Source organism: Zingiber officinale, chromosome 9B (assembly GCF_018446385.1).
Source record: "Zingiber officinale cultivar Zhangliang chromosome 9B, Zo_v1.1, whole genome shotgun sequence".
Taxonomy (NCBI): Eukaryota; Viridiplantae; Streptophyta; class Magnoliopsida; order Zingiberales; family Zingiberaceae; genus Zingiber; species Zingiber officinale.
In genome coordinates, this window is record NC_056003.1 from 16,946,710 (window position 1) to 16,959,135 (window position 12,426).

At 45.7% G+C, this 12,426-nt stretch overlaps 1 protein-coding gene across 1 annotated transcript; it reads left to right on the top strand.

Moving 5' to 3' along the window:
• The first annotated feature begins 5,249 nt into the window (after positions 1–5,249).
• Positions 5,250–8,399, top strand: LOC122025294 (oligopeptide transporter 4-like). The gene is made up of 5 exons (XM_042584075.1): positions 5,250–5,921; positions 6,040–6,137; positions 6,445–7,017; positions 7,105–7,357; positions 7,457–8,399. The coding sequence occupies exons 1-5, from the start codon at positions 5,409–5,411 to the stop codon at positions 8,255–8,257; spliced, it is 2,238 nt and encodes a 745-aa protein (XP_042440009.1). The 5' UTR covers positions 5,250–5,408; the 3' UTR covers positions 8,258–8,399.
• Positions 8,400–12,426: the final 4,027 nt, after the last annotated feature.

Here is a 12,426-nt window from a genome sequence, read left to right on the forward strand (position 1 = left end):
TGGACAAGGAGTAGGAAATCGAAAATGGAAAAAGACGAGTTGTCGTCGTCGGCCAGGCCTGTCGTTCTCGCCTCTTCCCTTGCCTTGGTTTCTTTATAATTCCAATAGCCGGGCACGGCACGTGCCCACTGAGTCCGTTCCCGCGCCCGTTCCCGCGCGTACTGGGCACGGCCCGTGAGACTTTTTTTTAAAAAAAAATTGTCTGGATTAGATTTGGACCTTGCCCACGGGTTAAATCAAATTAGAAATAGAATAAATAAAAAGAAAATTAGAAAATAAAGTTTTAATATTTGTATTTAGCATCTCGTCTAGATCGGTTTGCAGACCTAGTTAAGTTTGTCATGGCACCATTTAATCTTGGACAGACATTAAATATGATCCGTATTAAATTTTTTCTCCTCCGATCCACCTACAGAGTAAATTCACTTATGCACGTTTAGGGGTTGACCTTTATTTTGTTAGGACACTTATGAGTGAAAGGGGAAGGGGTGAATAACTTTAATTGCTTTTCATCGTGACTTTATGCGTCCAATACATAACAAATCTTCAATACAAACTTTGACTCTACATGCACTACATTTAGATTTTATTTGATACTCACCTTCTTGATATGACTAATTCAAAAGTCCATTCTTCACTCGTAACTCTACTATGAAAACTTTCTTTCCGGAGGTGGAGAAGCTTAGTACAAAGCTCGAGCACAAAAATATAATAAGAAATACAAAATACACAAACAAATACAATAGAAAATGATTTTACAATGAATAACATTGCTTGCTTGATCTCTTATTGTTAAAAAAATGCCTCTTGGTGGTTGGAAATACATCAACACTTTTCTCCCCAAACCCTTAAGAAATGATGGCGAAAACTCTTCTAAAAATTCTCCTCTCCTCAAGCTGATTTCTACCTTGCAATCAATTAACCTTACTTACCAATCAATTACCACGTCAGATTCGACTGTTCAAACCTGCATAACGACTCTTTTTCATCTGCCTAATCGATTGGTAAGTCATACCAATCGATTATCAACTTCCAATTGATTGACTTAATCGATTCCAAATCCTTCTATTCGCTCGAGAAAGCATAACTAATCGATTACCCTAATTGATTACCATGAGCCTTCTGTTCGCTCAAGAAAATGCCTCCAATCGATCGGTGAAGCATGAATCGATTAACCTAATCGATTTAGAGGCCTTTTGTTTGCATAGCACACACTGCCTAATCGATTATCCTAATTAATTAACTTTACTTAATTGATTGCCCAAATGATTCCACAACCTTTTATGCACTCGCAAAAAGCTCCTAATTGATTACTATGGGGTTTAATTGATTACCCTAATCGATTGTCCAATTCTTAACTCTGAACTTGAGTTTAAAGTTCCTTTGCCTAATCCTAAAGTCATTTGTGGCTTGTTGGGACTTTCCGTTGCCTAGCATCCAGTCACGCTTGACTTGTTAAGGCTTCTTCACCAAGTGTCTGGTCAATCTCGATCCACTTCGGCTTTCCATCTTGTGCAAAGTGTACAGCTCTTCATGACCACTTGGACTTTCCATTACCAAATGTCTGGTCTTTCGTGACTCACTTGGACTTTTCTCTTACTTAACCCGGCTAGGACTTCCATTGTCTAGTTTCCAATTAGGTTTTCCATTGCCTAGCCCCACTAGGATTTTTCATTTCCTAGTTCCCAAATAGGTCTTCCATTGCCTAGCCATTAGGACTTTCCATTATCTAGTTTTCAACTAAGATTTTCGATTGTCTAACCTTCAGTTAGGACTTTCCTAGTTAAATATCCGATCTCCCTTGACCTACTTGACTTTTCTCTCACACATTGTCAAACATCGAAACTCAAGCTCGAGTCAATTCAATCTTAGTCAACTTGATCAACATTGACATGAGGACGAATGCACCAATAATCTTTTTCTTTTTTATGTTTGACAATATGATTAAGTTAAGCTAGCTCATATTAGCCCAACTTGCTTCTTCATCTCATGCCAATACATAAATGATGATTTTCTAATTTAAAACCTACATTCTCCCTCTTTGACACACATCAAAAATCTTTTCTCAAGATTCATTCCTATTAACCTCTAAACATCCCAATGAAAGTCCCGTACCTTTTATTGTATTCAATGCTCTACCTTAAGCATTCATCCATCATCCTTTAAATTTTTTTCTTTCATATTCAAATCATGTCTTTAAGGTGGTCCTCCCCCTCAAGATATACTCCTTCCTTTATCATTGCACCAACAATGATTTAAAGTTTCTAAACCTTTTGTAAATTTTAAAATTTGAAGTTATGAGATTAAAATTCAACCTTGAATCTAAATCTCCTTCTTAACTCCAAATTAGTCATGTTTAATCATTCATTTCTTATTTTCATCAAGAAAAGTGTCCTTAAATGCTAGTCAAGCATTCAAAGGGTTAAGAATAGTTAAATGATCTAAATATTATTTAATCGATTGAAATAAACTTGTTTCAGTCGAAATCAGCAGTGTCTAATCAATTGGTATCAATACCTACTATGGGATCTCACACTCTATTATATTTTAGGGATATCTCCAACTTGGAATATCTCTATCGAGCTAGATTCCTCCGAAACACACAATACCTTCGGCCATTCTTGACAATTATGACCAATAGAGAGACAACTATCAGTGATTAACCGTCATTGACTACGGTCAAGTGGAAGTCAACAAAGCTTACGGCAGACAACAATATCATGATAGGCATATGAGGCTAACACTATCATCTTCACTACTTAACAAAGCTTCGCTCATCAGGCCGATAGCAAGTTGAGGTGGCAACTTATGTGGATGACTAGAAGCTTATGTATAAAATGGTGGGTGATGGTACACTCATACAGTATCTCTCATTTGCTCTCATTTCTTCGATCATGAACTACTGAGTTGAGCGTCAAAAAAATCATTTTAGTCATCGTAGGTACCCTTTAACCTATATTGGCGTGCAAGTTATGTGACAAACATTGCAAGAGACGAAATGAGATTTCAACTCTATCAAAGAAGACTCATAGGGAGTGGTCATCGTGTTAGTTCTACACACTTATAAGTATATTGATGTGGATATAACTTAATAGCAAAGGAGGAATTAGGAAGAGGAGGAAGGGTAATTTTGCCATTACACTATTTAGGCTTGGGTTGGTTTTTGTGAGCGCCTCCATCGCCTCCCTCTTCACGTCGTCGTCGTCACCACCTTCTTCCTCATCGTCGGCGAGCCATTGCTCTCTTCCCTTACGTCCTCCCTATGCCGCTACCTCCGGTCGTAGCTTCACGCACGTTGCCTCCCCATGCCACTGCCAGCGTCACCGGTGCCAATACCACCGCCACTCCAAGCCTTCATCCCTTCCTCCGCCGAGACCTTGCGAATGCCGCCGCCACTACCGCTGGTGGTGGGCTTCGGACACTGCCCACCATGCCGCCGCCAGCAACATCTCCGCTCCTCTCCTTTCCATCTCCTCGACGCCACCTCCTCTCCATGTCGACGACCACGTTATCACCTCCACCTCTTCTCACGCACACCGCCAAGGTCGTAGATAAGGAGGGGTTCTCTTTCTCCACACTGATTGCCGACGTTGATGCCGACGTCGCCGCTTCTGTTCTCCTCAGAAGCTGGCCACCTCTGAGGTCGGCTGCCCCCTTTTCTCTAGCGCCTCTGTTGCCTCATGTACGCTGTGCGGCCCCTATCGCGGACGCCGCTACTCCTCCCTCTCGCGAAGCAGCAGTCTCCTCCCCTACTCGCACACTGTTTCCCTCTCCCTTCCGGCATTTGCAGCTACCTACTGGTAGTCTTCTCTCCTTCACCTGCAGTTAGCCATCGTCGGCACAACGTTATCGCAGCAAACTCGTCCACCTCGTTGCCCTCTCTACTAGTTAGCCCTTTGCTAGTCGGTCACATAGTCTAGCGTCTCTCCCTCCTCGGCGATATCCTCCTATCCCTCACACGGGAATATAGCTCCGGCCACCAGCACCGTTCCATAATCCTTGGCGAGCACTCCTCAGCCATCGACCCTATTGTTGGCACCTCAAATCCGTCGGTCTGGTTCTCCGACTCTCGATCCATATTGTCGTACGCCTCATATGTCGATCGGGCCCCCGAGCCCTCGCTATCATTATGTTCTAATATGGCACGTGTGATGTTTTTATGTTCCGACCTTCGTGTCATTATTGTATCTCGGCCTACGTATCGCTATTATCTCCTGATCTGCAACTCGTCTTCCGGCTCTGTGTCGTGTCCTGCTTCGCTTCGCCAGATCCAGCCCTTGATCCGACTCAGAGTCATCTGCGTTTCCGGATCACGACAACTCGAGCAACGTCCCATCCGAGGGCGCCCCTTGGGCCAGGGTACGTTCTCTATACTCACTCTACATTCATTTCATTATTATACGTCTTAGTCTGTTACTTATATACCCGTTGGATCTGGCTCGAGCGTCGGGGTACCAGGAGCTGGGGTGACTCGGTCATTGGCTACAGATAGTGTTGACCAGAGAATTTTTGAAGACTTGATCAATATAGAAACCATCTCAACGTACCCCCTTCGAAAAATCGTGACTCCATCAATATTCTATCTACCTCATCCGATAGTCCGTCTGACTCATATTATGAATAAGATCATATATAAAATCATATGGGGTTATGTGCCCAATACTATAATAAAAGGCGGAGTTAGCTTATGATCTACTCGGACCATAGCCGGGGGCTGTAAGATGTTGAATTTTCTATGAGAAAAAGAAAATAAATATGTGAGAAAGAGAGAAAGCCACTCGATACACCCAACATTTACTTTTAATTGACACTAATATTGATTTAAACATTGAACAATTAATATCTAATCAACTTTAGTTAATCCTGAGTTGGCTCGTGCCCAGCCCAACGACAATTTGTAGACTAAAATAGCTTCAGAGGTCAGAACCTCTTTTGATAATCGACTATCTACCTCACACTAAATCTAACAAAGTCTCACCAGCAGCAGAGCAGAGCAGTGCGGTGTGGTCCTTGTGTATGAAATTTCTATGCTAATCAATAACTCGTCGCTATTTCAAAGACAGAGAAGCATGCAGAACAACCTCTTCTCATGCTTAATTACTTCGTCCCACTGTTACCAATCACGGGCGATGCTTCACGGTTCCTCGCAAGTCAAAATTTACAGTTTCATCGTACCTCTTCTTGTCAATCCACAGCCAAAATTTATTAAGAAAGTGACGCGCCTTATCCCGCATAGAACACTCCGTTGCAGAACAAATTGAGAAGAAAGAGGCGATCGAAAAGAAACAAAAGCCGGAGAAACTGTCAAACATTTCAATCATTATATAATTAACTTGGATTCCTACCTAGCTAGAATATTACTGCCAAATCGCAAGGAATATATTGCGGAGAGTAGTAGAGGAGAAGGGATGGCCGACGTCGTCGACGTAGCTGTTGAGAAGAAGTCCTCTACCGCGGCGGATGAATCGATGGAGGAGGAAGAGGAGTCGCCGGTGGAGGAGGTTCGGATGACGGTGGCGACGACGGACGACCCGTCAATGCCGGTGTGGACGTTCCGGATGTGGACGCTGGGGCTGGCGTCCGTGTGCCTGCTTTCCTTCTTCAACCAGTTCTTCTCCTACCGGACAGAGCCGCTGGTGATCACGCAGATCACGGTGCAGGTGGCGGCGCTGCCGCTGGGGCACTTCCTGGCGAGGATGCTACCGACTCGGCGGTTCCGGGTGCCGCTGTTAGGGGAGTGCTCCCTCAACCCGGGGCCTTTCAACATGAAGGAGCACGTGCTGATCTCCATCTTCGCCAACGCCGGCTCCGCCTTCGGCAACGGCTCCGCCTACGCCGTCGGCATCGTCAACATCATCAGGGCCTTCTACAAGAGAAGCATCAGCTTCCACGTCGCCTGGCTCCTCATCATCACCACCCAGGTAAACTGTACTCTGCGAATACATCAACTCGTCGTACGTCGTGATTCCTCTCCGACCGCCGACGGACTCTGCTTTTGGCGGCGGTGATTGCTAACGTGCGCTGGTGGTGGGGGGTCAGGTTTTGGGCTACGGTTGGGCCGGCGTGATGAGAAAGTTCGTGGTGGAGCCGGCGCACATGTGGTGGCCGAGCACGCTGGTCCAGGTCTCGCTCTTCCGGTGAGCTCTCCCTATCTCCCCCCTCTACCACTTTTTCATAATTACCATTTAGCTAGATTTCTTTATAATTCACGTACGGATCATTTGTTTTTTTGTGATTTAATCTCATCTTTTGAAAAAATATCCAATTTTCCAACTGAAAGAATGAAAGAAAGCTTAGATCTTAGCAATTAAGCACGATACATCAATTCTTTAATTTGATCAGTACATTTATATGTTTTTTTTTACTGTTCTACGATCGATGTTAATGAATGAATGAATGAATTAAAGTCCGTTGATTTGAGTTTCGTGTATCGATCGATCGCAGGGCGCTGCACGAGAAGGACGCGAAAGGATGCCGCAGCATCTCCAGAGCCAAGTTCTTCGTCATCGCCCTCATCAGCAGCTTCTCCTGGTACCTGATCCCCGGCTACTTCTTCCCCATGATCACCAGCATCTCCTGGCTCTGCTGGTGCTTCCCCCACTCCGTCACCGCCCAACAGATCGCCTCCGGCATGAGCGGCCTCGGCATCGGCGCCGTCACCTTCGACTGGTCCACCGTCGCCTCCTTCCTCGGCAGCCCGCTGGTGACCCCCTTCTTCGCCATCGCCAACGTCTTCATCGGCTTCTCCCTCTGCGTCTACCTCTCCATTCCTCTCGGCTACTGGGGCCTCAACATGGCCAACTCCAAAACCTTCCCTCTCTACTCCAGGAAGCTCTTCGCTGATAACGGCCAACGCTACGACATCAAATCCATCGTCAATTCCAACTTCGAACTCGACTTGGAGGCCTACGAAAGGATTGGAAGGATCAACCTGAGCTGGTTCTTCGTCATGACCTATGGCTTCGGATTCGCTGCCATTGCATCCACCCTCACCCACGTCCTCTTATTCTATGGAAAGTAAGCCGATCGATCGACTTAGCATACCAAGTTCCGTTGCTCGATCATCAATGGTGATTGAGTCCGTATATACATACATACGTGCAGGGAGATACGTGATCGCTTCCGTGCTTCGTATGCGGAGAAGCCCGACATCCACACCAAGCTAATGAAAAAGTACGAGGCCATTCCGGGGTGGTGGTTCCACTCGTTGCTCGCCATGACATTTGTGATCTCCGCCATTCTCTGCACTGTGTTCAAGAATCAAGTGCAGCTGCCTCTCTGGGGGCTCATTTTCGCCTGCGCCATGGCTTTCTTCTTCACCCTCCCTGTTAGCATCATCACAGCGACCACCAACCAGGTGATGGATCGATCGATTAATTAAAGCGGTACTAGAAGCAAAATCCAGTCGTATTTAATTCGCATTAATGAATTTTGTATGCCAATTAAATAAATGCAGACTCCGGGCATCAACATCATCACGGAGTATATGTGGGGTTTGATTCAACCGGGAAAGCCCATTGCCAACGTTTGCTTCAAGACGTACGGTCTGATGAGCATGGTTCAGGCCGTCACCTTCCTCTCTGACTTCAAGCTCGGCCATTACATGAAGATTCCTCCCAAGTCCATGTTTCTGGTGCAGCTGGTAGGCACTGTGATCGCGGCGACGATAAACTTGGCCGTCGCGTTCTTGATGCTCGGCTCGATCGAGAACATCTGCGACAGCAACTTGCTGCTGGCGAACAGCCCGTGGAAGTGCCCTAACTACGAGATCTTCTACGACGCGTCGGTGATCTGGGGCCTCGTTGGTCCTCGGCGCATCTTTGGGCCGCAGGGCCACTACGACTCCCTCAACTGGTTCTTCCTCGTGGGGGCCCTCGGCCCTGTCATCGTTTGGGGCTTCCACAAGAGGTTCCCGGAGAAGACGTGGATCCCGTTGATCAACCTGCCGGTGATACTGGGAGCCGGGTCGATGATGCCGGCGTCCACCATCAACTACATGTCGTGGGTGGCGGTGGGGACGGTGTTCAACTTCTTCGTGTACCGGTACCGGAAGAGGTGGTGGAAGAGGTACAATTACGTGCTGTCGGCGGCGCTGGATGGGGGCGTGGCGTTCATGGCTGTCCTGCTCTACTTTTCGTTGAACATGGAGAACCGGAGCATCAACTGGTGGGGATCCAGGGACGACAGCGTGAATTGCCCGCTCGCTACTTGTCCTACGGCGAAGGGAGTGGTGGTCGAGGGATGCCCTGTCTTCTGATCAAGTGTATCGACGACGGCGTTGATGCTAGCTGCAGTTATCTATACAAACTCTGTTTTCTTGTTCATTCACAATGGCTACCTAGCTAATTAATTATGAAACAGTTTGATTGTGCTTATAATTGTATCATGCGTCAAGCAATAACTGGCATATGTTTTATAGCCATTGATACGGCGATAAATGTATACGTTCAATAAAGGAGCTCAAAATAAAAAAAAAAAAAAATTGGAGTGGAGATCAAAATTAAGAAGTGATCAAAATTATCAACCCGAGTATGAGTGATTAGGCCTCGAACAATCAATCAATTGGACGTGAGTGACCGACCGGACCTCCCGATCGACCGTACTTCAAGCCATTACTTGCAATGTACACATGAGGTTGAAAACTAAATAATAACTTACCCGGTCCACCGCTTTGTTCGATCTGACCTAAGGATCGGTCAGATATATCACGCATCCTCGGTAAAAGGAATGACCAAGTGAAGAACGAGTTGTTGACTGAATTCCGTGAAGCCGAGCTAGCGATCCCCCGGTCGAGTGACGGTCGGTCTATAGTGGGACCCATATACCTATTATGTCATACTCTTTTGGAAGTTTGTACTATAAATAGCAGAGAATATTCTATAGACAAATCGTGCTTTAGAAACTTCCAGCCTATCAAATCATAGAGATTTGCATGCTCATTTAAGAAAAGGTGCCAGAAGCATTTTATGGTCTGTCATTTCTTAGGAATACTTTGGAAAGCGTGCATAGACTTTGAGATATGTGTGCAAACATAACAGTAACATTATAAAGGGGGTCTTCATGTACAGGCAAAAGTATGCAATACTCTATTATTCTACACACTCTCTACTACCGTTTGCTTCCACTATATTTTCTCCACCACTCAATCACTGACTTGAGCGTCAGAGGGTCAACGCCGGGGACCCCTTCCCTGGCCCGACACTAACGCTATTTGTGGTGTAGGACAGCGCAGAGTCTTTACTTGGTCAACCTCAGACTTACATTCCCAGCTAACCGCCTTCACCAATTTCGGACAGGATCATATTTAACGCTGTTTGTGGGAATCTCACCTGCATCCGAGATGTGAAGATAGAGGACATTAGATGACTCACCACTGTGATCCTAACTCAAGAAGAGCTGGAGATGTTGATAAATGGCCGAGCTACAAGGATGGTTCTGCAATAGCAGCAAGCGACAGCCGAGTGTCGAACACTAAACGACCCGACCGTATTTGTTATAGGACAACACGCTGAATACGGGATCTGAATGGAGGGTTCAACCGGGCGACAACCGAACCACCCTTATCATAGAGTTTACCCTCGAGCGCCAATTCCACTAGCCAGCCTACCACCAGCACCGCATTCACCGATCTCGTATCATATGGCGTTATTCCAAACACCCTTAGAAGAGCAGGGCTGAGCAGAGAAGATGTAGGGATCATCTTCCGAAAATGCACCCGACTGAGATGCTCGTAAGGGCAAAGCTCCCCAAGTGGATGATTCTCCCGAGTGGTTTAACATGTCGTTCTCCCAATAAGTACTTGAAGACCCACTACCTGCCCATTTTTTACCTTTGTCGATCAGAGAATACTAAGGAGCAACTGATCCTAAGGAGCAACTGATCCTAAGGATCATTTGCTTAAATTCGAAAATATAGTCATGCTCCACTAGTATACAGATAGAGTCAAATATCGATTGTTCCTCACCACTTTGTCTGACTCGACCCAAAGGTGATTTAACCAATTACCAACCGGCTTCATTTGCTAGCTATTTCAAGGATTTTCAAACAGCCTTTCTGCATCACTTTGCTAGCAGCCGTTGTTACCACAAGACAATGCTAAGCATGTTTTCACTCAAGCAGGGGCCTAAGGAGACATTGATAACCTTTATCAAGAGATTTAACTAAGTAGTCACGGATGTCCCATCAGTCACTCAGGAAATATAAGTAAGTGCCTTCTCTTAAGGACTTATAGATAATAACTTTTTCAGATCCCTTATCAGGAAACCACCGAGGGATTTTGACTATCTACTTGGATGAGCTACAAAATACATTAACGTGGAAGAAACCAATCAGCCTGGAAGAAAGAAGCAATGCCCGAGCCAGCTGTCACTCCTAAACGTCGAGCGGTTAGAAGCAATTGCCTCTGAAGGGGCCCTGACTGGGCCTATCATTGTAACACGATGAACCGAGGCGGTAGGCAGTTCAACATATGGAAGCTGAGCAAACCCGACTCCCCGAGCCTCGATAGTGGACTCCAATGTTTTGCAGCTACCACTGCACAGGGGCGTATAATATGAAGGACTACTATCATTTCAACCTAGGGCCATGCCGACTGACTTCCCAAGGGTTTCGTCGGTGCTCCCCTCTCCTAACCACCAACGCTATCATTGACCGGATGGACCTCAAGGATGAAACAACGCACTAGTGGGTCAGATCCAGCAATGACCCCAGCAAAGAGACAACCAATGGCTCGCTCGAGCATTGGCCGAGCAACCATCTCGCCAATCGACACGGGAGGAAGAGAATGGAGGCAATGCCGCCCGAGGTGACATCGGCATGATAGCGGCTGGCCCAATCAACGACGACTCCTATCGGTCCTAAAAATCACACGCATGGTGATTAGAGATCCATGCGGTCGGGTGCAGCAAGGAGAAGGTGCACGGACTAGAAATTAGCTTAAGTTCTCGAGATTTAGAGGGAATGGAAGTCTCCCATAATTATACCTTAATTATTAAGGCAGTGATTGCTAACTATAATATTCACCAGACCTTTGTTGACACAGGCAGCTTGGTCAAGATCATATTCAAGAAGGCGTTTGATTAATTTCAAATAGAAAAAAAGAGTGAACTCCAGCGTATAACGACTCGGCTATATGGGTTTACTGGCAACAAAGTGTTGTCGATTGGCCAAGTGCGGCTAGCTATATCTCTTGGAGAGGAGCCACTCATGAGGACACGCTGGACAAATTTCATGGTGGTGGATGCTCCGCCGGCTTATAATGTGATACTTGGCCAATCGACGTTGAACGAGTTTCGGGTTGTTGTCTCCATATTCTGTAGAAGATTAAGTTCCCAGTAGACGACTCGGTCGGCGAGGTTATGGGCGATCAGCTTGTAGCCCGCAAATGCTATGTGGAAATTGTGAAAACTGAATCTTGAGCCACACGGAAGGTTCAATGGCTGGAAGTTAATGCAATTCAGGAGGCTCCCCAACTCTGGTTTATGAAGAAAAAGAGGAAGTACAAATTCATCTCAGCCGACCGGAAGCCACTGCATTCATTGTCGCCGACCTGAGTCGAGAAAAAAAGGCCGAGCTGGTTGCCTGTTTAAAGCATAACCATGACTTGTTCGCATGGGTAACCCATGAACTTTCGAGTATTTCTCCAGTGGTAATGCAACATAAGTTGCACTTCTGACCGGACACTCAGCCGATCAAACAAAAGAAAAGGGATTTTGGGGTAGAGCAGAATAAGATCATTTGAGCGGAGGTTAAAAAGTTGCTCGAAGCTAGACACATTAGGGAAGCGCAATTCCCGAGTTGGTTTGCTAATGTGGTATTAGTATCCAAGCCAGGGAACAAGTGGTGGATTGCGTTGACTTCAGAGATTTAAATAAGGCGTGCTCGAATGATTATTACCCCTACCATGCATAGATTAAATGGTGGATTCTATGGTAGGTTGTGAATTGATATGCATGCTAGATGCATATCAAGGATATCACCAGGTCTTGCTTGCTAAGAAAATTAAGAGAAGGACAGCTTCATCACGGTCGATGGAACCTACTGTTATAACGTCATGTTGTTCAGATTGAAAAACACAGGAGCAACCTACCAGAGGCTTATGAACAAAGTGTTTTGGAGACAGATCAATAGAAATATGGAGGTATATATTGATGATATACTGATAAAATTCTTCTGAGTTATTGATCTATGTGCAGATATTGAATAGGTGTGCTGAACCTTGAGGAAGTATGAAGTCAAATTTAATCTGAACAAATGCTTGTTTGGGGCAAGAAGCGGATACTTCCTGCGCTACATAGTGACTGAGCGAGGGATCGAAGCTAACCCCGATAAGGTGAAAGCAATCCAAGACATGCCCTCACCACACAACTTGAGAGAAGCTCAACGTCTGACCAAACGAATTACAACTCTGTCAAGATTCATCTCAAA

Coding starts and splice junctions, on each gene's coding strand:
- LOC122025294 (XM_042584075.1), top strand. CDS start 5,409: ATGGCCGACGTCGTCGACGTAGCTGTTGAGAAGAAGTCCTCTACCGCG. Junction 7,018..7,104: donor GTCCTCTTATTCTATGGAAA/GTAAGCCGATCG, acceptor ACATACGTGCAG/GGAGATACGTGATCGCTTCC. Junction 7,358..7,456: donor TCACAGCGACCACCAACCAG/GTGATGGATCGA, acceptor AAATAAATGCAG/ACTCCGGGCATCAACATCAT.